Raw genomic sequence first — 26655 nt, forward strand, 5'->3', positions numbered from 1 at the left:
TTTGCAGCAGATTGGTCTGATACTGATTTCTTGACTGCTGCTTACATTAGTGTTTATTTTGGATTCAAGTAAAATGAAATCCTTGACAACTTTAACTTTTTCTCCATTTACCATGAGGTGCATGTTGGATTTCTGTTTTGTAATCCATACTGAAGCCTGTAGTCTTTGATCTTCATCAGTAAATGCTTCAGTTATAGACCCTAAAAGAATAGCTGACAAGGTTCTTTTTAAACCATTCTGAAGTTTGAATTCTATACACAGGCAAAAAAAAAAAAAAGTCCCCAGCTGTTTTTTTACATGAATACTGTTTGGTAGGATTACCTGGAATAAGCCTTTAGGTAAAAAAAAAAAATTGGTCTGCATTTTTTCTACATATTAATAAGCCTATGCAGAAGAATTGATGCATTTGAGTTATGGTGTTGGAGAAGAATATTAAAAGTTCCATGGAGTGCCAGAAGAACAAATCTGTGATGGAAGAAGTACAGCCAGTATGTTCCTGGGAAGTCAGAATGGCCAGAATTCGTCTCTCATACTTTGGACACATTGTCAGAAGGGACCAGTGCCTGGAGAAGGACATCATGCTAGGTAAAGAGGAAGGTCAGCAAAAAATAGAGAAGCCCCCAATGAGAAGGACTGGCACAGTGGCAATAGCAGTGGGCGCAAGCTTAACAGCAATTGTGAAGATGGCACAGGACTAGGCAGTGTTTTGTTCTGTTGCGCATACGGTTGCTGTGAGTCAGAACTGACTCAACAGTACCTAACAACAACAAGTCTCCTCATAAAGTTGTTCTCTCTACAAAGATAACTTCAACTAATAAGATTCCTCCAATGATTCTTAAGTTTCAATTCTGGAATTCCAAGCAGGTTTGAGTTGGGCTAAACAGTAGATACTATTCACCAAAAAAACACATGCATGTCACTGTAAGTCAGAAATGACAGATGGCACACAACAACAACAATCACAACAATGAGCTGAGAAAGACAGAACTAAATGAACTAACTTACCTGTAGTGTCCGGGTGAGGGAATGAACAAAGGTCTTGAGGTATTTTCTCAACAGGCACTGTGGACGGCAATCTGTTGATAAATACAATAAAACTTGGTCATGGGTCACAGATTTTGTAGCAAACTCTTAAAATTTCAAAATCTTTTCAGAGCTTAAAGCGGTCCCTAGAGAAATCCAGGAGCACATGGCTCTGTAGGATAAGCATGGGACTGCAAACCACAAGGTCAGCGGCTGGAGTCCACCAGCTGCTCCTCAGGAGAAAAAATAAAGCGTTCTGCTCCCCCAAAATATTTACAGTCTCAGAAACTATGAATCAGAACCGACGCAATGGTACTTAACAACAACTAGAAAAATCCAAGACCATACTAATAGAAACTGTGCATCTAGGAGCAATACCAATAAGAAGAAATCAAAAAGATCATTTCAGAAAACGTGTTCTATAATTGTTTTGATGACCTTAAGGAATTTATGGGAACATCTGGCCTCAATCAGATGGGGGAGGTTTTTCTAAGTCATTACTGAGTCTGTATCTTGCTATAGAATTATAATAACGTCTTTAATTAGAAATGAAGAAAGATGAACGTGTGTTCCTAAAAGACAACCCTCTCGTCTTCGGTGTCTGACTGAAAACCACTTTCTACTGAACTTTATACCTAGTATTCCCATTCTGTGTAATCTCTGGGTGGCACAAACGCTTAAGAGTTCAGTCACTAGTTACTAATTGAAAGGTTGGTCATTTAAAAGCCCTGGCTATCTCCTTTCAAAAGATCACAGCCACTGAAAACTCTAAGGAGCACAGTCCCACTCTGATACACGTGGGGTTGCCATGAGTCAGAACGGAACCGACAGCAATTGGTTTGTTTTGGTTTTATTTAAATTTTTGGCGCTTTGTGTGCATTATGGCCACACTATAAAGAATGTCTTAAAAGAAGGCCTACAAACTGTTGATTCTTAAAAAGTAACTAGTCTTATTTCTAGGAAAAAGTACTCCATCAAAGCTCAATAATAAAACATATTATGTTTTAATGTAGACTTGGAAGAAAAAGAGAAGAGATGGGCTCCACCGAAGTATTCAAGTTGGCTGCATAAAAGATAATGGAGTTGGAAATCAAGTAAACTCATAGTAAACCATGACAAGATACTCTAGTGGGGTCATCTGTGTCAGTGGTCTGCAAAGTGTGGTCTCCAAACAAATAGTATCAGCATCTCCTAGGAACTTGTTAGAAATGTGAATTCTCAGGCCACACCCCAGTTCTACTGAACCAGAAGTTGTAAGAATGGGCCCAGGAATTTGTGTTTTAATAAGTCTATCAGTTGACTGATGCACATATAATCTTAGAACCACCACTCATCTGTAAACTGCATATGTCACTAGGAGTTAAATTTTCAAATTTGGATTCAATGATGGATCTATCATCTAATATTTTGCTTCATATTATCCAGATATAAAGAGAATCAAGTTATTAATCTGATGTATTGTTTAGAAATATGTATGTACAAAAAAATACCCACAAAACGTCTGTTCTCATTAAAATAAAATGCAGTAACTATTCAATGACATTTTATTTAAATCTAAAATTTGGTAGAAAGAAAAGTACTGCTTTTAATTCCTTGTCGACTCACATATTATTAGACACTTAAGAAAATAGAACCACTTAGCATGGGATGTCGGTTTCAATGTATTTTAAGTGTTTTCAATATATGAAAATATTACAAATTGCTACAACTTTTCCAAAACATATTGCCTGAATGTGGACATTCTATCCTAGCACACTCTTTCTCATAAAATTATAATCTAAATGCAAGGTAGCTTATAATCATTTAACAATTTAGGGGCGATTTTGTTGTAAAGAAGCTAATCTTCATAAAAACTGTGAAACAGGTATTTTACTGGTGAGAGTACAGTGATAAACAGTATTTAAGCAACTTGCTAACGTTCCTCCAGCTGCAAAGCAGTAGAGTTGGGACTCAGTTCTCCCTCCCAGGTCTGGCCACAGGGGATGGTAAAATGTAGCATGCAAAAAAAGGGTGACATATCACACTGTCCTGTGTGTGATTCCAAGTGCATCAGAATCACATGCACAGCCACTACTTTCAATGTATCAGTTTGGGATAGACATCAGATTTGTACCGAGGAGGGGAAAAAGGGTGACAAATTACTAGCTGGAGCGTAAGTTCCTTGGAAGCCTTGCACTTAATAAATAACAGCTATATTTTACAGTCATCTTTACGAGTGTGCTATTCATTAACTAGGTCTCTAAAAATGTTCACAGGCCATCCTCTGTGAAGACATTCAATAGTGTTTATGCAGTTTTTGTGAAGGAAAGGAAAACAAAACAACTTACTGTTTTTCTGGTTGCACGACCGCGATCTTTCTCTTCTTTTGTGCTGTGAAACAGACAATGAGGGGAGAAAGAAAAACAGCTTTGTTAGCTAGTTGGACAAATGCACTTATGAAAATGTGCAAAACTATATATATGTGTTTGTTTTAAAGTAATTTAAGTACTGAGAAGTGATTTCGCTCATGCAAAAATTTTATATTAATTTCTCCAAGTCTAGAAATGCTAACATGAAATAGATATTACTTCGTCAGAAATGATTCTAAATAGAACTTAGAACATTTAATCTGTTATTATACTGCCTACTTCATTTTAAAGTGTGCTTTTAATAAAAAGGAAAAAGACACAAATATTGTACTTTGCATAAACACACATAGTAAGATAGACTGTAGTAAATACAATTATCCAGCATGATCTTTTCCTCAGATATTTAAGTCAAATAGTATTACCATGATATTCCAAAAGTAATATTAGAGGCAGGTTTTTTAAAAATAAAAGCATTTTCTTATGCAAAGGAGGACTGATGTCTGACAATGTATATCTGTCCAATACTGATATAAACCAGCAAATGATAATTTTTATAAGAAAATTTTACTTATAAGATTAGGATCATCGTCACAAAAATAGAACAGAGATTTTGGCATCTGTTAATTTGGGCAAAGATAATCTTCCACCTTCCAACATAAGCATAAATGAATTCCATCAAAATTTCTGAAGCAGCTAGGGAATTTGATGAGTAGTAAGCGCCCCAAGATAAGCACAGGACTGCGAACCATAAAGTCAGCATTTCGAGCCCACCAGCTGCTCCTAGGGAGAAAGATGAGGCTTTCTGCTCCTATAAAGATTTTAAAAACCTTAGAAACCCTATACAGGGTCACTATGAGTTGGAACCCACTTGATAACAACAACAAGCCACTTTAAGCAAAATGTTTGCACACAAAATGAAAACAAGAAAAAGTAAGATAAGCAGTGAATAAAAATGTCATTTGCTCTTGACTTCAGTATTCTGTTCCAATGATCTCTACAAAGAAGTTATAAACATTTTGATCTCTAAAGCTAAAAGCAAGTGTAGCAAGACCCATCTAAAGCAGTCTTTGTTATTGAGACAGGGATGCCTGAACTGCATGATAACCTGTTAGGAGTGAAACACAACAGACCCAGATAGATGCAAAATCAGTATCAATGAGGAAATACTAAGTTCACCTTAAGATACATAAGATCATGTGAAAAAGGGAGAGGACACAGGACACTAAACTGTGTCTGAGGGGCAAAGACACAGGGGCTTGACCCCTAATGTGTGGCAGAATTCACAGAGGACCTCATGGGTGGCTGTGCTGGCTGAGCAAAGTAAGATTTTGTATTACTTTAAATGAAAACCTTTTTTTTTTTTTTTTTTAAAGCCACTAAGAATTATTCTAAGGTCAAAATTTTATAAATATTTTCAAGCTAGGGGAAGATGTTACTCTAATGGGATCAGACTCAATGAGCAGTGTGGTATGATAGTATCTTAAAATATGTCTCTATAATTTACTTCGTTTCCTATAGACAACCGCCTATAGGACTCTTAAAGGAAGACTCCAAAGTACCCTTCAAAATGTAAATACACAAGAGAATGTGAAATCAACTGTAAGATGGATAACTTCCATTTTAGTACTGTTAAGGGAATTTACAATTCCCTTTTTGTTTTTTTACAGCACCATATTGTTGTTGTTGTTAAGTGCTGTTGAGTCGATTCCGACCCACAGCGACCCTATATAGGTTTTCTGAGTTGCAACTGGTAGCTTAGACAGCTGACCTTGCAGTTCAAACGGTTTTGCAGTCTGGTGCATTAACCCCTAGCGTCGTCACACCAGGGCTCCCTTATTGTACGAAACCAGAAAAAAAGTAAAGCTTGTATAATAAGGGGGGCATCAAAAAGTTTGTGTAAAAATTCCATTATCTTTTTAAATAAAACAAACATAAAACTTGGCTATTCTTTCTTTACAAAACTGACTTCTTATCCAGCAAGATCTAAGCTGTAATCCCCACTCCGCCCAACTAGGCAGTACTTACAAACTGTTTTGTGTGGTGTAGTCAAGGGATAAGAATTTGCTTCACACCAGCCAACAGGGAAGATATCCATAGATTCAACATCAACAATGAACTCTGGAACAGGAGTCTGCAAACCTGCATTGGGAAAAGTTAAGACAAATAGGTACACCAAAAAAGAAACAGAATAGATAATAATAAAGAATGGTAAGGTACCTGTCTCTCTGAATGTTAAAAGCAAACAAAAAAAAAAAAAAAGACAAAAGTAGTATGGAGCATAGAAGATGTTATGCACATTTTAAGGGAGTCTATAAACTGAGTCGATGGCACTTAACAACAACAGTCTTATGGCATGTTCCCTGAGTGTTGTAAATGGTTTGTAGTTAGCTACTAACCAAAAGGTTGGCAGTTCAAATCCACCCAGCAGGCTCCATGGAAGAAGGGCCTAGTGATGTACATTTTCTAAGACCACAATCATTGAAAATCCTATGAAACAAATTTCTCTGACACACATGGGGTCACCACGAATAGAGATCAACTCAGTGGCAATGGGTTTGGACTTGTAAGTGTCTGTCGATCTGGAATCCTAGTGTGGCACTGGAGGATAAGCACTGGACTGCTAACCACAGGCTGGCAGTTTGAGCATACCAGCTACTCCTCAAAAACCCTGCATAGGGTCACTATGAGTTGGAACCAACTTGATGGAACTTAACAATAGCAACAACATCTGTGTATCTGGGAGTGTAATGTTTCCACAGAATAAGCGCTGGACTGTGAACCACAAGGTCAGCACTTTGAGCCTATCAGTCACTTTGCAGGAGAAAGAGGAGACCTTCTACTCCTACAAAGATTTACAAAGCCTAGCAAACTCTACACAGGTTCACTGTGAGTTGGAACCGACTCCATGGCACTTAACAGCAATGACAACACCTGTCTGTTTTATGATGGCTAGAAATATAAAACAGCAACATTTCCATGGGGTAAAAATGAACTGAAGATTTGGAAAATAAAGATATAATTCCAACTGAAAAAGGAAGGAGAGAGCAATCTATAAAAAATTGGCATCTGAGTCAGGTACACTAGAAGAGAATACAACTCTCTTCTTTTCGTAAGAACAGATTTCAAACTAAGGGAAAGTGGCAGAGCTTGAGATGGGGACCACAGAGTACATGCTGACCCCCACTATGATGTATTATACCCAACATCAAGCAGAGGTCAACACTCAACTGAAGTTAATTAAACACCATAGCAAAATGAACTAGCAATCCTCTCTAACACCAATCCCGAGTAATGAACAGGTATCTTATCTGTTTGAAGTTACTTATTTTGAACTCAGTTTGTGATCTACAGACTTTTCCCATGTCACACTAAAGACCTTTGTGTCTTTTTAGTGGGAATCTATCTTTCACATCCTATTTCATAATCACAGTAATGACTTGATATAAATCAGTGTCACCATTGAGGAAACCAGAAAAAGATGAAATCTTAACAAAAGATTGAACAAGCTCTAATTACTGAGAGAATAAATAGAAGAGTCAATATGGAGGAAAGACACTCTTGAGCCAACCAAGGCTCAGGGACTCTGACCACTTAATTTTATTGTTCTTTGGTTTCACCATTGGAAATCAAGATTTAAATAACATAATAGGGCACCAATCATTGCATGTACAGATTACTACACAACATCTGATGAACTGTGAATTATTTTCCCCCAAAACCATAACTACATGAAGCTGCATAACACCAGTCAAGTACCTAATTGCCCTATCCCTGAAGTTTGTTCCATTGGCACACTGTCCCTATATCTTACCACAGAGGAGATATTGTGAAAACAGAGCAAGGTATTTGGTAAATGCAGATTTCTAATTCGGTGCAAAACATATATATAGCTGCTCTGGTAGCATGGTGGTTATGAATCGGAACCAACTCCATGACACATGTGGTTGTTGTTGTTAAGTGCCATCGAGTCGGTTCCGACCCATAGCGACCCTGTACAGGGTTTCCGAGGGTGTAAATCTTTACAGGAATAGAAAGCCTCATCTTTCTCCCGCGGAGCGGCTGGTAGTTTCGAACCGCTGACCTTAAGGTTCGCAGCCCGATTCGTAACCACTATGCTACCATGACACATAACCACCACTATATATATATATATTACTCTGAACATTTTGACACCAGATTCCTATACACATATATTATCATCAACTTTGCATTCTTGGAAATTTGATTGGCTCTTAAAGAAAGCAATAATTATGATTAACAAAAATCTTTATTTTCTTTATGCTTTGTTGTTGTTGTTCAGTGCCATCAATATTCCAACCCATAGTGCCCTATATAGTTTCCAAGGTGCAGCTGGTGATCTTGAACCACAGACCTTGCAGTTCAAACTGACTTTGCAGTATGATGCATGAGCACACAGCGCCACACCAAGACTCCTTCTTTATGCTTTATTCTCATAGAATTTGAAGGATATAGAAGCTAAAGAAATATAAACAGGTTTATAGAAGACTACCCAACCAAGTGTAATGATTAGAAATCATTTGTTTAGTACTATAGAACTCAACTAATGTTTCCTAATTGCCAAAGATCCATCAAATAAGCAAGAAAAAATATATGCAAAATAAACAGAAGGTAAATAAACTCTCTAAACAGCTTTACAAGTTGAAATAATTCTTCCTGTCTTGGAGGGCACATGATTTTCTAGAGAACCCGAGGAAGGGGATCATTTAAGCTGTTGTCTCTCTCCTTTGTACAGGTCATTTTCTTGCCTGGAGACTCACAAAAATACGGATTCTTTCCTAGCTACATGATGATTTTACTAACAGGTTAAATTCAACTACAGACACATTTGTATTTCCAGATTTATGTTTATGTACAAATAACAATTCCAATGTCCTCAAAAGTGGTAAATACACAGTGAACTTGGTAACTTATTTAAGATTGAGGGTATTTCAAAAGTTCATGGAAAATTTCCATTATCTTTTATTTTAATTTTCCCACAAACCTTTTGAATCCTCCTTATATGACTTTAGGAGTGTTGGTGGCACTATACGACAAGCACTGGGCTGCTAATCATAAGGTTGGCAGTTGAAACCCACCAGCCACTCTATGAGAGACTGATGAGATTTTTTTGCTCCTGTAAAAATTTACAGCCTCAGAAACCATATACAAGGTTGCTAGGGAGTCCTGATGTGGCGCTATAGGATAAGTACTGGATTTCTAACCACAAAGTTGGTGGTTCAAATCCACTAGTCACTCCTCGGAAACTCTATACAGGGTTGCTATGAATGAGAACAGACCCGATAGCACTTAGCAACAACAAGAAGTATTCTACACTAACTCGATGACACCTAACAACAACACCACATTCTTCTCTAACTCTATTCTCAATACTGAGTACCAATTCTTTATTTCCCGTTATCAGCCTTATGAATCTAGTGTACTGTTGTGTGTTGTTAAATCAATTCCAACTTACAGAGAACTCCCCTATAAAGTTTACAATGCTATCATCCTTATGGAAGCAGAATGCCACATCTTTCTCCCAAGAAACAGCTGGTGGGTTTGAACTGCCAACCTTTCCATATGCTTCCAAGTACCTGCCAGGTCTCCTTGAAAAATCTAGATAAGAATAATCCATTTTATCTTTTTTTGGATCAGAGAAAAATCTTTGAAAACATAACTAATTATTTTCCAAGGTTAAAGATCCAATAGCTGGGTCTCTGAAATAATCCATTAAAAATGGAATACAAACTCCTTGGTTATTCTAGGGCTGCTAACCGTATAATTAAAAGTTGGATGTTGCAGGGCTATTGTGGAGGGCTATTGAGACAGTCTTTATCATTTTATAGAGAAATCTCCTGTGAACAAGACAAAACCATTCTAATTCTCAGATCCTAAGCAGTATAAGTAGTCCTGGTGTGGCGCTGTGGGTTAATGTGCCAGACTGCAAAGCCATTTGAACTGCAAGGTCGGTGGTTCAAGATCACCAGCTGCTCCTCGGAAATCCTATACAGGGTTGCTATGGGTTGGAGCCGACTCAATGGCACTTAACAACAACAAAACCAAGCAGCATAATATTAATATGGGGTGCACTTACTCATTCTTATCATCTGCAAAATGAAACCCATGAAACCCAAATCTGCATCTAAAGGAGCATGCACAAATAAATTATGGTGCATCCACCATATGATAGACAGTGGTTATGAACCGGGCTGCGAACCTTAAGGTCAGCAGTTCGAAACTACCAGCCGCTTTGCAAGAGAAAGATGAGGATTTCTGCTCCTGTAAAGATTTACAGCCTCAGAAACCCTGTACAGGGTCGCTATGGGTCAGAACCAACTCGTGGCACAGAATAACAACAACAACAATATGATGGAATAATCTGCAACTATTGTAGGAGCATCGTGGGACTGTAGGATAAACACTGGACTTCCAGCGACAAGGTCTGCAGTTTGAATCCACCAGTCACTCCCACAAAGATTTACAACCTCAGAAACCCTATGCAGGGTTGCTACTAGTCGGAACCAAATTTGACAGCACATAACAACAACAAATTGTATAAGAACCTCTTTATATACTTATATGTAAAGATCTCCAAGATGCATTGTTGAGTGAAAATAAAAAGAAAGTATGCAGAACACTGTGCATATATAGTGTACTACCATTCTTCATAAAAAGGAAAAATAAAATATATTCATATGTGCATAAAACAAATCTTCCAGAAAATGCAAATACAAACTACTAGTGGGTGTCTGTGGAGACAAGAATTGAGTAGTTCTGGTCTGAGAGTGGGAAGCAGAAGTGAGAGAATCTAACTAAATATACTTTTATGTTTTTGTTTATTTTGTTTTGTTTGACTCTTATAGATGAATTACCTGTTTTACTGCCACCACAGTTAACAACAGCACAGTGAAAGATACTCATTAAAGAAACAGTCTCTCATATAAATACTGTATTGCCATGGTGGTTAGATTAACAAAGCACAAGTTACCTTAAAAGATCAACAAAAACAACAACAACGAAAAATAAAACTAAAGTAAATCATGTCACTGAAAAGAGAAGAAATAATTTCTGTATTCACAAAGTAAATTTAAAAGTATACACATTTGCAAAATTCACTCTGGAACCTTAAAATAGGTCTGCAGTTTGACTTCTCTGGAAGACTTGGTTCTCAGATCAGTGGGCCCCATTCACTTCCACATCAGGACCACTTGCTCATCTAATTGCAAAGACTACATTCAACAAGATGTACACACTGCAGTACAGTACCATTTCTGGCCTTGTTCTGTTCAGAACACTGTGATGAATATGGCAGGTGACAGTTTGTGAGTGTCCTTAAGTACCTTACACTAAGGACACAACCCTGTCAACCTCCAAAGATTAAATAATTATTTCAGTTCCCACAAACTGTGGAAGGGAGAACAAGCATGAGAAAACACTAGGGCAGTGAGTGCTACTGGAATGATAGAAGCAAGAGGGGTGGAGGGGAAAGAAGCCATCTCAGAGGAAGGCAAGGCAAATGACTTTTCATTTATTTCAGTAATAGAATTGGAACAACCTCTTCATCTCAGTTAAAAACTGGGAGAGGCAGAAAGGGTAATAAGGAACAAATGAACCTAGTTTAGTGTTCCCCTTGAAAGTTAAAGGACACACCAAATTTTGATAAACTCAGTCTGAGATGAAAAGGCAAAACACAGAAAATAGGAATCCTGCCATTGTTTGCCAGTGTTTTTTTCATTTTGCAGATGCCTCCTATCTGGGAATCCTGATGTAGTGCTGTGGGTTAATGCAATGGACTGCAAAATTGGTTTGAACTACAAGTTCAGTGGTTCAAGCTTACCAATTGCTCCTTGGAAGCCTTATACAGGGTTGCTATGAGTCAGAACCGCATGCAGCACCAGAAACCCTGCTGGCACTGTAGAATAAGAACTGGACAGCTAACCCCAAGGTCAGTGTCTCACTGCTCCTTGGAAACCCCATACAGGTTCACTGAGTCAGAACCAACTCAATTAACAACCACAACACATATCTAGCAAGTGACTCCCTCTTCCATCCCTGATAACCATCAGAGAACATTACTTTCAATGTGCAAACCTAATCTTAACTTTTTAAAAAAGTGAGGCCATACTATATTTGCCCTTTTGTGGCTGACTTATTTCACTCAGCATGTCCTCCAGATTCATCCATGTTATGTTTTGATAACTACATAGTATTCTATTGTATGCATGTACTACAGTTTGTTTATCTTTTCATCCATTTATGGACATTTATGGCTTTCCGTATCTTTGATAATGTGAGCAGTTGCTGCGATGAACACAGGTGTGTATCTGTCTATTTCTATCACTGTTCTTGTATCTCCAGGTTATAAACGTAGGAGTAGGGTTGCTGGATCTTAAAGTAAACAAGGCAAGCTTTCAGAGCATCCCTTTGTCAGTTCAGGAGCTCAATTCTGAAGGAATAAAGATGGGTAAAATTGTGACTGGCAAAATCAAGACCACAGAGGAAATAGGCAGTCTGAAAAAAAAATGAAATAGTAGAATACATATGTGGTAGTGTGGGTGTGCATGTGTATGTGTGTGTGCATGTGTAGAAAGAAATACAACGGGGATTCAAAAAGTTCATACACAAATGAAATTATAAGACATTGGACATCTCTCCCTAATTTTTTGAAGGCCTCTCATATTTTCAAGGATAGCAGACACTTTCAGCACTTACTACAGACCAGACACTGCTCCAAATGTGTTCAATTCTGCCGACAATCCTAGATAGAGATTATTACTGTCCCCATTTTACTGGGTAAATTTAAAAATAGGACAAGATCAAATTGTTTTATAAGTGACAGCTTAAGGACTCAAACCCAGGCAATCTGGCCCCAGGTCTTAGAAAGCATTTGAGGTGGGATGTTTTCTTGTGATGCTATCCAGTATGTGTTTCCTTCCTATTAGGTCCCATTGCCCTTCTGCAGAATCTCCCTGATGGAATAGTCACTGCCTGCTACTCCAGAAGCAGAAGGAGCTGCCCTCGCTCCCCCTCCCTCTGCAGGCAGAGGATGGTTGGCTCAAATGATCTTCCTTCTTGCTGGGAACCCAGAATGTGGTCAGTCAGAAGTCACGTTCACCAGGGTGACAACTTGATAACCCAAATTTTGCTTTGATTCCTGCTGTGAAGCCTGCTGGCCAGGTTATTCCCTGGCCTCTTGTCAACACCAAAACTGCTGTTGAGTAGATTCTGACTCACAGAGACCCATAGGCTAGAAATGAACAGTTCCACAGGGTTTCTAAGACTGTAAGTCGTATAGGAGCAGACAGACTCATTCTTCTGTGGAGTGGCTCGTGGGTTTAAACCACCGACCTTGCAGTTACCAGGCCAATGTTTAAGCCATTGTGCCACCAGGACTCCTGTCAATAGCTGTCCCCAAATTCCCATTTTGCTTAATACAAGCTAGCCACCAAGAACCCTGTGCCAGAGGACACCAACTTCCAAAACCAATTTAGTAACAATAAAAGCCGGTTCCAATAAGTCAGCTCCAGCTCTTGGATTGTGTTAAGCTGCCTATGAAAGAGTGCTGGGGCATGTGATTTGCTGAAGCTGCTACCCTCACAAATGTTTCATACAGGCCATACTTCTTTTGAAAGATTTTAAAACCACCCACACTGGCTTGAATATAATCTTTTCACATTTGCATTTTTCCTTGTTTCATTTTTGCAAGTCTCTGAACAATGAAAAAAAAAACAAAACAAGAAAAAACCGCAACAGACTTTTCTACCAACTATGGAAAGGCTTACGGGAGAGTTTTCTTCACCTGATTTCCTAGACTTAAGAGGGCATCTCAAACATTTTTCTCTGAACCACACACACCAGGCCCTGCCCATTTGATCAGCAAGAGTGGTTTACAATCTCAAAGGTGTATGCAGGAGTCATCTGGGGAGGGGAACATTAAAAATGCACATTTGTAACTCTGCTTCTTGGGGTTCAGATTACATCTGTGCTGGGCCTCGGAAATTTGCATTTTAATAGGACCCCAATTGACTATGATATGTTATGATATGGATGGTGGTTTCATGGAATCGAACTTAAAGAATATGGAAAACTGATCAAAGAATTTTTTAACTCTAGTTTACAAGTATAATGTTATATAACATTGTCTCAAAATTTAGTTGGCAAAACAGCAGTTCCTAAGGGGTTGGTGAATCTTAAATCAGTTTTTCATTCACACATTTTATTTAGTCTTCATAGCCAATTAGTAAGCATTTAGTGATCAATGCACAACAAAAAGTCTTATACTAACATTGTGTCTATGATATGCAAAGATGGAGGATAGGTTTCATGAAGCTGAAAAGGTAAGCTACTGCCTAAGAAAAAGACCAAGAGCTACTTACATTAATTAATTAGTGGTTATGAGTCAGGCTGCTAACCTCAAGGTCAGCAGTTTGAAGCTACCCAGTGGTTCCATGGGAGAACGATGAGGCTTTCTGCTCCCGTAAAGATTTACAGCCTCAGAAACCCTGTGCAGGGTTGCTATGAGCGGAGCCGGCTCCATGGCACATAATCACCACCATCACCACCTACATTGACTGAGTATTTATTACTCTGTGCTAACCACAGCTCTAAGCATTTTAAAGATATTATTTCACTCGCTCAACCCTCATGGTCCTATGAAGTAATCACTTCTACTGTTATACACATTAAATGGAATTGTTCAAATCGAATTTTCTTTTTTACCTCATAGTATAAGGTTCCCAAGATCACATATCTAGGAAGTACTGTATGAGTATGTGTGCATTTAGGGGACATGAGGTTGTTGAGTGCCATATTAGGAAATTTAATATTTATTCAATAAAAAAATACCAACTCAGTGACTATTAAGAGGAAGGCATTGACTGGTCTGCACCTGTAGTTTACAAATAGCTAACACTTAGTTCCACGACATGGTAGAGAAAGAAGCCAGGAGACTACAGAAATAGAGGAAGGGATAAAGACCTGAATTACAGGTTGGCAATGAATAGAAAACAAGTGACTGGCTGGTTATACGTAGTAGTGGAAGGTAAACAGACAAGAATTAGTTCAGAGTTTCTCATTTGGATGACTTTATGGATTTTATTTTGGGTAAAATGAGGGTTTCAGGAAGTCAGACACGATAGGGCTTATAATAGTAAAATCTGCTTTTAGATGTATTGAGTTTAAGGTACAGCTGACATCTACATGTATTTTGCTTTGTTGTTGTTAAGTGCTGTTGAATTGGTTCTGACCCATAGCGACCCTATATAGGGTTTCTGAGGAGCAGCTGGTGAGCTTGAACCACCGACTTTGCAGTTCACACAGCTTTACAGTCTGGTGCATTAACCCACAGAGCCACACCAGGACTCTTGCTTTGTAGGTAGATGAAAATGGGAGTTATAAATCTGCACCCTGTGAGTGTTAGGTATCTGAGCTTGCCAGCACAGAATTACTATTTGAAGTCACAGAGAAAATGGCACCATGATGAAGAAATGAACTTGCAAGTATTCTGACCAATTTTTTAAAGTAAGGAAAGCAGAGCAAAGGTGAAACCAAGGGAACTCATCTAAGTAGGAGTAGATTTGGAAATCTAGCCAACACAGCCCAGCATTATGGTAGAGTTGGAGGGCAGTTTGAAGGACTCCTATAGTGACCCTGCATAGGGTTTCTGAGGAGCAGCTGGTGAGCTTGAACCGCCAACCTTGCAGTTCAAATGGCTTTGCAGTCTGGCGCATTAACCCACAGCGCCACACCAGTACTCTGATAGAAGATGTAATTACCAGTAATTAAAAAGGCTGATATGTACCATGTAAGGAGGATGAGTAAGTTGTAAGTAGCCCTGTGGCACAGTTGGTTAAGCATTGGGCTGCTAACCCAAATGTCAGCTGTTCAGACCCACCAGTTGCTCTGTGGGAGAAAAATAAAGCTGTCTGCTTTGTTTTTTATTTAGTCTTCATAGCCAATTAGTAGGATCTAAAACCTCGGAAACCCTACAGAGCAGTTCTACTCTGTTCTAAAGCGTCGCTGTGAGCTAAACTCCACTGAACCCAATGGGGTGGGGTAAAGTAGTTATGTTGATTTATTGATTGATAGATTGCCCAAATATATGAACATAGCTAATCAGGCCTGTCTTGCATTATTGCTTAACTGAAAAAAAAATATGTTTTCAAATACTTGTATGACCCAATCTAAAATCTTATATAGTCTATTATCCACAAACTATTGTGGATCTTCATTAGTCACGAACTTCATATTTAAGACTTTACCCCCTTACTATAACCACAAAATCACCCGTCACTTGTGGATATGTGTACAGTGGCAAAATAGCGGAGTTGCCAAGCACATCCCAGCTGCTTTTAAGCAAAGTGACCCCTACCTCCTTGGTTCAGCTCTCATACTGCAAACAAGTGTTGTTTTGTGTCCACTCAAGTGTAGTGCTCAAGTGCTGTCTAGTGTTCCGAAGTGCAAGAAGGCTGGGATATGCTTACAGAGAAAACACTTGTGTTAGATCATCTTCAATTAGGCATGAATTATACTGCTGTTGGCCATGAGCTCAAAGCTAATAAATCAACAATATATGCTTAAAATGCTGTCTTTAAACGGAACCACTGATGTGCTGATAAACATGTTGTGAAAAGAGGGTTAGATGGCAGGAATCTAACCTTGCAATGGCAGGAATCTAACCTTGCAATGGCAGAGGTCATTTTCTAGTTGGTCAGATTCAGTGATTCATGTTTTAGTCATGAGCTCCCAGGGTATCTAGAGGTTGGAATAGTTTCAGCGTCTCTTCACAAGCTTTGTAGTTGTGAATCAGTTGTGAGGTAGGGCTGGAAAGGACAGAAATCCAACCTTCCTGACTTCAGAATGACAATGGGTCTTTGTAATGGCCCCATGACATCTTGTCCTCCTCACTCCCTCATTCCCAATGAGAAGGAAAACATCTATTTTTCGGCTAGCGATGCTTTTCTAGTTGAGACACCTTGCATAATTTCTTGGCTGATTCATAGGTAAAAAGAATTCTACATCCAATTTTCAAGGCCTCTGGGTACTATTATGAACTGAATTATAACCTCCCCCCTCCAATACGTGTTGGTAACATCATGATGAATGAAAAGATTCAAGTTGCCAAAGACTTCATTTTGCTTGGAACCACCATAGCTTAGTGGTTACGAATGGGGCTGCTAACCTCAAGGTTGGCAGTTTGAAACTACCAGCTGTTCCACAGCAGAAAGATGAAGCTTTCTGCTCCCACAAAGATTTACAGCCTCAGAAACCCTTACAGGGTTGCTATGGGTTGGAATCGACTTGACGGTACTTCACAACAACAACAACAAAAGATTTGCAGCCTCAGAAACCCTGTGCAGGGTTGCTATGAGTCGGAACTGACTGCACAGTACTTAACAACAACAACCACCACCAACACTCATGGAAGTAGCAGTCAAGAATATCCAACAACGTATTGCAGTAAGCGAATCTTCTGCACAAGACTTCTTTAAAGGGTGCAAGAGCAAACATATCAATGTGAGGACTAATGTGCGCCTGACCTAAGCCATGGTATTTTCAGTTGCCTTATATGAATGTGAAAGTTGGGTAATGAAGAAGAAAGATTATAGAAGAATTGAGGCATTTGAGTTATGGTGCTGGAGAAGAATACTGAAAGTACCATGGACTGCTAGAAGAGCAGCCAGAATGCTCCTTAGAAACCAGGACGGCAAGATTTCATTCCTCATACTTCAGACATGTTATCAGGAGGTGCCAGTCCTTGAAAAGAGACACCATGCTTGGAAAGCGGAGGTTCAGCGAAAAAGAGGAAGACCCCTAACAAGCAGCATTGGCACAGTGGCAGCAGCAATGGGCTCAAATGTAACTTGTTGCAGTCTCAGCATGTAGAAAAGTGATGTCCCTAAGAACTTTCTGCTATCCAGATCTGTAAAACTTGTCTTATGTGGCTACTGAGCACTTGAAATGTGGCTAGTATAATTTAGAAACTAAATGAGTTACAATTTAATGGAAGAGTTTAATTAGTTGCCACACTTGAGCCCAGCATCGATGGACTCAAGCGTGGTAACAGTAGTGAGGTTGGCCCTGGATCGGACAATGTTTCGTTCTGCTGTGCATAAGGTCACTATGAGTCAGTACTGACTCAATGGCACCTAACAACAACAACAACAAATTTAAATTTTAATAGCCTAATGCCACACCACATTGTATAGCATAGATCTAAAATCTATTACGGTCTTCTGAGAATATCTCCTGCAGGAGGTCCAAATCTGGGGACCACGAATTCTAACGGCATGTAACAACAGTTTCCAGAGGATAAGGAATCCTCTAGAATCACAACTAAAATTATGTACATGTGCCAGTGAATTTATTTAAGTGCCAAAAGCTTTCATCAGAATCACAGAGGCCTGTGATACCTCAAATGTAAAATCTTTTCTAGGGAATGGGTCCACTCTTACTAAATCACTTTCTTTGCTCTAATAAGGTCACCTGGTCCAAAGTAAATTTAATTCTGGAAGCGGAAGGATGCAGGCCTCCTGGCAAAACAATGTTTTCATGTCTATCCTATGGTACTATAGGATAAGCACTGGGCTGGTAACTGCAAAGTTGTCAGTTTAAATCTACCAGAAAGCCTATAGAGGGTCTCCATGATTTGGAACCAACTTGATGGCACACAACAAGAACCCTAGCTTTCGCCATCAACCCTGTGTCTGACAAGGATCCATTTTTTCACCTGTAGCTCAGACAAAAAACTCCACTAATCCTGCACACATATTTGCAGGCCCTTCCTGTCTGCACTATGCTTGTCAAAGTGGAATGTGAAGTTCATGGTAACAGGATATAATTCCTGATCTCTAAAAGTTAAACTGTTCAAACCGATTAATGGTACAAGATTCACAAACTGAAATTTCTATAGTGTGTTTTGCTGGTGTTGATAGTAGATAATTTAATTTTTTTCTTGAGGTGGCTTCTAAGGGCAGGAATACAAGGAAAGATCATGAGATACTGGAAATAACATTAAAACATGGTTTGGTTAAGTTACCTGAACTTAAAGTTTGACTCTTTTTTAGCAAATCTGAAGACTCTGGGTCTTGTTTCCTTTGTTTGTTAATGTTTTTATTTTCTGTATATAGACTTGTTTTTAACAGACAAGAACAGAAAGAGACTGATTAACAAATCCTTGCTGTTGTTGTTAAGTGCCCTTGAGTTGTTCTAACTCAAATCAGTCCTTTGTAGGGTTTACAAGGAGTGGCAGATGAGTTTAAACTGCCAGTCTTGTGGTTAGCAGTCGAGTGCTTACCCTACAGCACCACATTTACAGGATCATTACTGCTCCTGTACATTCAAAGTACAAAAACAAGAATGGCCCATCTGTTTTAATTTAGAGCAAAACAACACTGTGCCACTGAGTTAATTCCAGTGCATACCAACTCTATGGGGGTGGTGACGTGCCAATGAGTCAGTAACAACTCATAGTGACCCAGGTTTTCGAGGAGTGACTGGTAAGTTTGAACCACAGACCTTGTGGTATAAACCGATTTTGCAGTCCTACAGCATGCTGAGGGTTAATGTACTGGACCGCAAAGTCGGTTTGAATCGCAAACCTCTGCAGTTTGAACCGCACACCTCAGAAATCCTATATAGGGTCGCTATGAGTCGGAACTAACTTGAACACACTTAACCACAACAACAGTGCTACACCAAGACATATTGTTGTTTTTAAGGGCCGTTGAGTCAATTCTGACCCATAGCGACCCTTTATAGGGTTTCCAAGGAGCAGCTAGTAAGCTTGAACCACCAACCTTGCAGTTCAAACGACTTTTCAGGCTGACACATTAGCCCACAGCGCCACATCAGGACTCCACACCAGGGCATAGGACAGAGTGAAACTGTCTCATTGGGTTTCCAAAGCTGTAAATCTTTAGGAAACAGAATGCCACTTCTCCCGTGGAGTGGCTGGTGGGTTTAAACTGCTGACCTTTCAGTTAGCAGCCAAGAGCTTAAACACTATACCACTAGAGTTTCTTTATTTTAGAACAGCACTCCCTACTTTCAAAAGCAGGTTTTGTTGTTTACATTCTAAAGTTTTCTTGAAACACACTTTTCGCGGCAGCAATGGAAAGAGCCCAATGACTTAGCAAGTAGTGCAGCACGTTAATCATCACTCCTTTTATAATATAAAGTTCAACCTTAGCAGAATTTCAAGGTCAAAATCCTAAAATTCATGAACACAGAACACATCATACCTGTTCTAAGAATATATTAATACTAATGAAGATAAAATAATAATTAAGATTTAATGAAATATCCTTGTAGTGACAGAAATGGTTTCAAGAGAGTATACATGAATTAATTTAATACAGTAAGTCTTAGGAAGTGGGTATTATTTTATTCCCATTTTATAAATGTGAACTCTGAGGCATTATTCTTTTCAACTTCATACTGGAATCCCTCTCTCAGAACACAATGCTCTATATCCATTACTATCCATTAAACACTGAGTTGAGCTGCATGGCTCAGATGATCAACATCACAGTCACACACACAGGTCCACCATGAGGTGGTAGAACACTCTGCAGAGCCTATGATGGAAAGAGGTGTTCCAGAAGTAACTTTGTAATGGGGATGACGATAGAAGGTCTTACAATCTTTCAACCTACGGCTCAGTGTTGCTCTAATATATATTCATCCACAAGGTATACAGTGGCGACACTGGGTTTGTGGCAATCTACTTCTGCAAAGATTTACAGCCTTGGAAACCTTATAGGGCCAGTCCTATAGGGTCGCTGTGAGTCAGAACTGACTTGATGGCAGTGGATTTGATTCACTGCCTGGCACAATTAATTTGTAAACTAAAATTCCTTCACATTCTAAAAAGTTTTTGAATACCTGTTAGATGATTAGGTTTTTACAAAGTTGAATCAAGAGAGAAAAGTGGAAAATTATGCTTTCCCTCAGAAATGCATATTGCTGATAAACGTCACATATTATTCCTTCAGGTTTCTTGTATCTTGTTCATTAAGGAATATAAGGTTTCCTTGATCATTTCATAGTCATTTTTCAAAGTAACAGTTCTAATCTCATGCAACAAAACATACCTAGCAAATACACTCTTCAGAAACTAAAGAAACAGCCCAGCATGTCATGCTTTTAAAAACAACAATAATATGCCCTTTCATCAGAAGGCTACCAGACTTTTAAGGGTTTTTGTATCTGCCCAAGGCTGGGTTCCTGGAAGTTATCCTCAGGGACCAACAAACAAGGGCAGACTTTCCAATTCACCCAATACTGCTAATGCTTTCTCAGTAATGATTTTCCTATTTTATCACTCACCAAAGCTTTTACTCAGTATGTTTGTTTGAAAAGATTGGGGTCTCCTTAAGCCTCTTCACTTTCAATTTCAAAGTGGCCCACTCTCTGTAAATTCATAAACAGTAGACCCAGAAGGTAAATCAGAAACCACCTGATCGTCCTGCCATCCTCTGATATTTAACTGGATCTCAGGAGACTGCAGAGCAAGGTGGTAAGTGCCTTCAGCTGGGATCATTACACTGGCAGGACAGCAAATGGCCAAGAGCTAGTCCAGCTACTTGCCTTCCTACTCCTTAGCATCACAAAGGAGCAGCATTATAAGATCAAGACAAGGAGCTTTTTACTATTAAAAGATTCCTTTAAAGGTCAGAGTTGTCAGCTAGGAGGAATGTAAATGCCTTCCTTGCCTATAATTCGGTACTCTCCCATCATCTCTACCCCTAGTGTCTTGTCCATCTGCATGTTAATGTTCTCCTTGTTGTTAAGTGGCATGGAGTTGGTTCCCACTCATAGTGACCCTGTATGGGGGTTTCCGAGGAGTGGTTGGTGAGGTTTGAACCGCTGACCTTGAGGTTCACACCGACCTTGTGGTCCAGTGCATTATCCTGACATGCCTTCTATACGAGGGGGCTTCAAAAAGTTTGTAGAAAAATGCAATGAAAAGATAATGGAATTTTACCACAAACTTTTTGAAGCACCCTTGCATATGCCTCATTTGAGAATTAAAAAACTATGAGACCAAATAGAATATAACTATTTTCTCCCACCCCAAACCACATGTGTCCTATAGAAAAATAAGAAATCTGAAGTGAATGGAAAGTTACTTTATTTGTGAAGATCTGAGTAGAGACATATGAGTGTGAGTGGCAATGTGATGTTTGGTTAGTTCAGTGTGGCTGCATCACTAGAGGCATGAAAATGGAAAGTAATTTACACTATAAAGATAATGCTTATAATAGGAGAGATGGTCACCTAAAACAGAATAAATAGCATAAGAGAAAGTGCTACAACATCCCAATGAAAACACAAACTCCATCGTCCCACATTATCCTCGCTAACTACCAGTGGTTTGTGAGAATTTTCAAACATGATCTTAAAACAATATTACATTAGTCTCATGTATTGTATCCTTCGCTCTCTTCAACATCAGCTCCTTTACAGACACTTAAATGACATCAAGAGAAGTCAAGTCTTAAACAAAAATGATTGTTTTAATTACCTAAAAGTAGCCAATCAACCATGTGCTGAGAAGACTTCAACTCAATTTAATGCATAAAAACAACGAATCAAATTGTTTTAAAGTCCTTTATAAATTTAAAGTGTCATATAAATGGTCTGCAATCAGGATAATCACCATCATAAAAATAATTTAACAGCCACAAAGTGACCATAGTGAATCTCTTATCGTTTTATCCTCTCTGAATGGAGAAAAGAAAACACTGTACACATAAAACTGTGACTAATGAGAAGTAAGTGCCATCAAGCTGTCACGTTAAAAGGTGCATGCTCAGTCAGGGGGAGAAAATCCAAAGCAAGATTAAGAAGATTGACTGGAATTTTACTTTTTAAGTATATTGTCCTTATGGTTTCTTATTTTTCTTGCTTTTGTAAATGATGAGATACATGAATGATTTTGACCAATAATTCCAGGTAGATGATATTTAACAGACTGTTACAAAAAAAACATACAAAACAACTATTAAAACATGTATAAGGTCTGAAAAACAATGGACAAGCTCTTTTCTGGTCTGTTTCTTAATACTAACTCATTTTCATTCTTACAGAGTGAATGTGGGGAAATGAAAGGAGGAACTACTGTCAGAAATGTTAAATATGCACAAAAATGTTGATCATCGTTCTTTTTAAGAATGAGAAGTTGTGGGGAAATGAAGTAACAAAGAAGATGTCAAAGGCAATGAAATTGAACCCCAGGCATATCTTAATGACTCAGCTAGTTTCTTCACCTATAAAAGTCAGAACACTCTTAACTGCTGTCTGTGTTCGGTAATTAACAGCTGCACAGCACTCTGGAAGTACAAACTGCTAAATAAATAATGACTGTCAGAGAATTTCCACCACAATGTGCTAAATAATAATGATGAAACATGGGCTTCTTACAGTATCATTTTTGTTTTCAAGTTAATAACATAAATAAGACTTAAATCTTGTAATATGGCAAGTTAAATTTAGTGATCTGTTAAACAGCACATTAAATTCAGTGATTTGATTAGGAATTACAGACGAGATCTTACATTTTCCAAGAGCATTACTTCTAGTAACGAATACAAAGTCAGGTTCTATTCCTTTAAACTGCAGAAAATTACCACCAATTTGCCCATCTCTACACTTGGGTTCATTTCATCTACAGTCTACCATTCTACTTAAAAATCCACTAACCAAGTACTCAGTCTTCTGAGACTTTCCATTTATTTTCAATTAATGGAAAATCCTAAACCATAGTGATGCTTAAAACTATTTCCCAGGACATTCAGTAAAATTATTGTTCTCTATCTTTCCCAATTTCTTGGAGTACAATATTTATGAAATGATATTATTGATATTGGTAAGTACCATTGAATCAGTTCCAACTCCCAGCAACCCCGGACAGATTTCCAAGAGGGGTAGGTAGGTTTGAATGCCAGAACTTTCAGTTAACAATCCAGTGCTTACCCAACAGCACCACACCTTATGTTGCTTTTAAACATTGTTCCCTGAGGAAATAGGACAGAGAAATTTGTAACAATTTTGTGACCTTCCAAACTTTCTCTACTAAGGATGATGAGTAGGTCATAAGCTAACTTTATTTTATTATTCATATCTAGTTTTTTATTAGTCATTTTCCATGTATGCTAAAGTTACTATTTAATGTTATGAAATCTTAAAAAAACAACAACAACAATGCATATTATGAGACGATGAGAAAATCTTAGAGAACAAATAATTCATTTAAATTATATCTCATTGAGAAGATAACATTTGGGACATGTTGGTCTTCTACCTAAATCTGCCACTGATCATATGTCAGTTGGTCATACTGTGGTGGCTTGCACATTGTTGTGTTGTTAGAAGGTGTGCCGCTGTTATTTTAAACACCAGCAGGGTCACCAAGGTGAACAAGTTTCAGCTGAGCTTTCAGAATGAAGGCGAGGCAGACTGCTTCTGAATGCTTAGCCACTGAAAACTATGAATAGCAGCAGACCATTTCACAAATTAAGTGTCGAAAGATTAGCACCTCAGGTTGGAGGGCATTCAAAATACGACTGGGGAAGAGCTGTCTCCTCAAAATCGACTGGGGAAGAGCTGTCTCCTCAAAATCGAGCTAACCATAATGGTGTGGATGCAGCCAAGCTTTCGGGATCTTCATTTGTTGATGAGACACAACTGAAAATGACTAGAAACAGCTGCAAGCATCCATTAATAATCTGAGCATGGAATGTATGATGTATATAACTAGGAAAACTGGAAGTTGTGAGAATGAAATGGAATGCATAAAGATCAATATCATGGGCATTTGTTGTTGTTATTAAGTGCTGTTGAGTTGGTTCCGAGTCATTGAGATCCTATGATCCTATGAGGAGCAGCTGGTGGGTTTGAACTGCTGACCTTGTAGTTCACAGTCCAGTGTTGTCCCTGCAGAACCACACCAGAAGTCCAGATTGGTAATGGCCATTTTGAATTGTGTGGTTTACTATGTAAAAATGGCACTTTCAAAAGGACTGATGTTGCATTCAGTATATAAAAAAAATCCTTCAAGTCTATCTTGAAGTATAATGCTATCTCTAATAGCATAATACCCAGACACACACCAGTTAACACCATGATTATTCAAATTTACACATCAATCACTAAAGCCAGTGATGATGCAATAGATAGAATCAGTGCTGGAGATCCCATGATAGAATTTTGCAAGATGAATGACTTCTTCATTGCAAACACCTTTCTTAAACATAAAAGTCTACTACATACATGGATTTCTCTAGGTGGAATACACAGAAATCAAATTGATTACATTTGTGGAAAGAGACAATAAAAAAGTTCTGTATCATCAGCCAAAACAAGGCCAGGGGCAGACTATGGAATAGACCATCAACTGCTCATATGCAAGTTCAAGCCAAAGCTGAAGAAAATTAAAACAAGTCCACAACAGCCAAAGTATGACCTTGAAAATATGACACCAGACTTTACAGACCATTTCAAGAACAGATTTGACATTAGAAGAGTTGTGGGATGACATTAACATCATGCAAGAAGAAAGCAAAACAAGACAAAAGGGAAGGAAAAGAGCAAAAAAAAGTATCAGAGGACATTCTGAACCTTGTTCATTAGTATAGAAATACTAAAACAAATTGAAAAAATAAGGAGGTAAAAAAGTTGAACAGAAAATTTTAAAAGGCTGCTTGAGAAAACAAAGTCAACTATTTTAATGAAATGTGCAAAGACCTGGAGTTAGAAAACCAAAAAGGAAGCACACACCGCATTTCTCAAGCTGAAGGAACTGAAGAAAAAGTTCAAGCCTCTGCAGGGTATACTCTTTGATGATGCACAGAGAGGACTGTAACCATGGCAATGAAACGATATACGATAGAATGAATGTAAAGCTAATGTTCTCCCATGTAAACTATCACATAACTCACAATAAAACATTAAAACAAAAAATTCAAGCCTCGAGATTGAAATACTGAAGAATTCTAAGGGCAAATATTACATGATACAAAAACTATGAAAAGAAGATCAAAGGAATACACAGACTCTCATTCTAACACCACCACCAACAAAAAAAAATGGTCAATGTTCAACCATTTCAAAAGTTAGTTTATGATCAAGAGCAAATAGTACTGAAGGAAAAGTCCAAGGTGCACTGAAGGTCTTGGCAAAGAACAAGGCACCAGGAATTGATGGAATACAAATTGAAATCTTTCAATAAACTGATGAAGCACTGGATGTATGCACTCATCTATGCCAAGAAATGTCTAAAATGATTATCTGGCCAAAGAATTGGAAGAGATTCATAATTGTGCCCATTTAAAAGACAGGTGACCCAACGGAATGTGGAAATCATCGGAAAATATCATTAATATCATACAAGTAAATTTTTGCTTAACATAATTCAAAAAATGGCTTCAAGAGTATACCAACAGGAAACTGCCAGAGGCTCTAGATGATACCAATGCTGATAAAATGGATCACGGCTGAAAGAAGAGAATACCAGAAAGATGTTTGCCTGCGTTTTATTGACTATGCAAAAGCTTTCAACTATGTGGATCCTGACAAGCTATGGACAACATTGTGAAGAACGGATATTCCAGAACACTTGATCATGCTCAGGAGGAACCTGTACATAGACTAAGAGGCAGTTGTTCCAAAAAGGAAGGGGACACTGAATGTTTTAAAATCAGGAAAGGTGTGTGCCAGGGTCGTATTCCTTCACCATACTTATTCAATCTGTATGCTGAGCAAATAATATGAGAAGCTGGATTACACTAAGGAGAAGGTGGCATTAGGATTGAAGGAAGACTCATTAATCACCTGCGATATACAGATGATACAATCATGATACAAAGTGAAGAGGACTTAAAATACTTACTGATGAAGATAAAAAAAAACTACAGCCTTCACTATGGATTGCATCTCAAAGTAAAGATAACAAAAAACTCTTACAACTGGATCAATAAATACCATCATAATATAGAGAAAGATTTAAGATATCAAAGACTTCATTTTGCTTGGATCACTACTAACATTAAAGGAAGTAGCGGTCAAAAAGTCAAATGATGCAGTGCTTTAGGCAAATCTAGGGCATAAGATCTCTTTACAGTGTATGACAGCAAAGATAAGAGTTTGAGGACGAAAGTGCACCTGACCCAAGCCATGGTATTTTCAACAGCGCCATAAGCACGTGAAAGTTGGACAATGAATAAGGAAGACTGTAGAAGAATAGATTCATTTATGGTTTTGGAGAAGAATTTTGAAAGTACCA

General features: G+C 38.4%; 1 protein-coding gene across 1 annotated transcript in view; it reads right to left on the minus strand.

Moving 5' to 3' along the window:
• SFMBT2 (Scm-like with four mbt domains 2) overlaps positions 1 to 26655 on the minus strand; it is a 293191-nt gene that overhangs the window by 56154 nt on the left and 210382 nt on the right. Inside the window, exons 11-13 of the mRNA XM_006862794.1 lie at positions 5397 to 5510; positions 3351 to 3393; positions 1006 to 1076 (exon numbers count right to left, since the gene is read on the minus strand). Coding sequence (XP_006862856.1) covers positions 1006 to 1076; positions 3351 to 3393; positions 5397 to 5510 — 228 coding nt within the window. The remainder of the gene's footprint in view (positions 1 to 1005; positions 1077 to 3350; positions 3394 to 5396; positions 5511 to 26655) is intronic.

The sequence above is a fragment of the Chrysochloris asiatica genome, unplaced genomic scaffold, assembly GCF_000296735.1.
Source record: "Chrysochloris asiatica unplaced genomic scaffold, ChrAsi1.0 scaffold00050, whole genome shotgun sequence".
In the NCBI taxonomy this organism is placed as follows: domain Eukaryota; kingdom Metazoa; phylum Chordata; class Mammalia; order Afrosoricida; family Chrysochloridae; genus Chrysochloris; species Chrysochloris asiatica.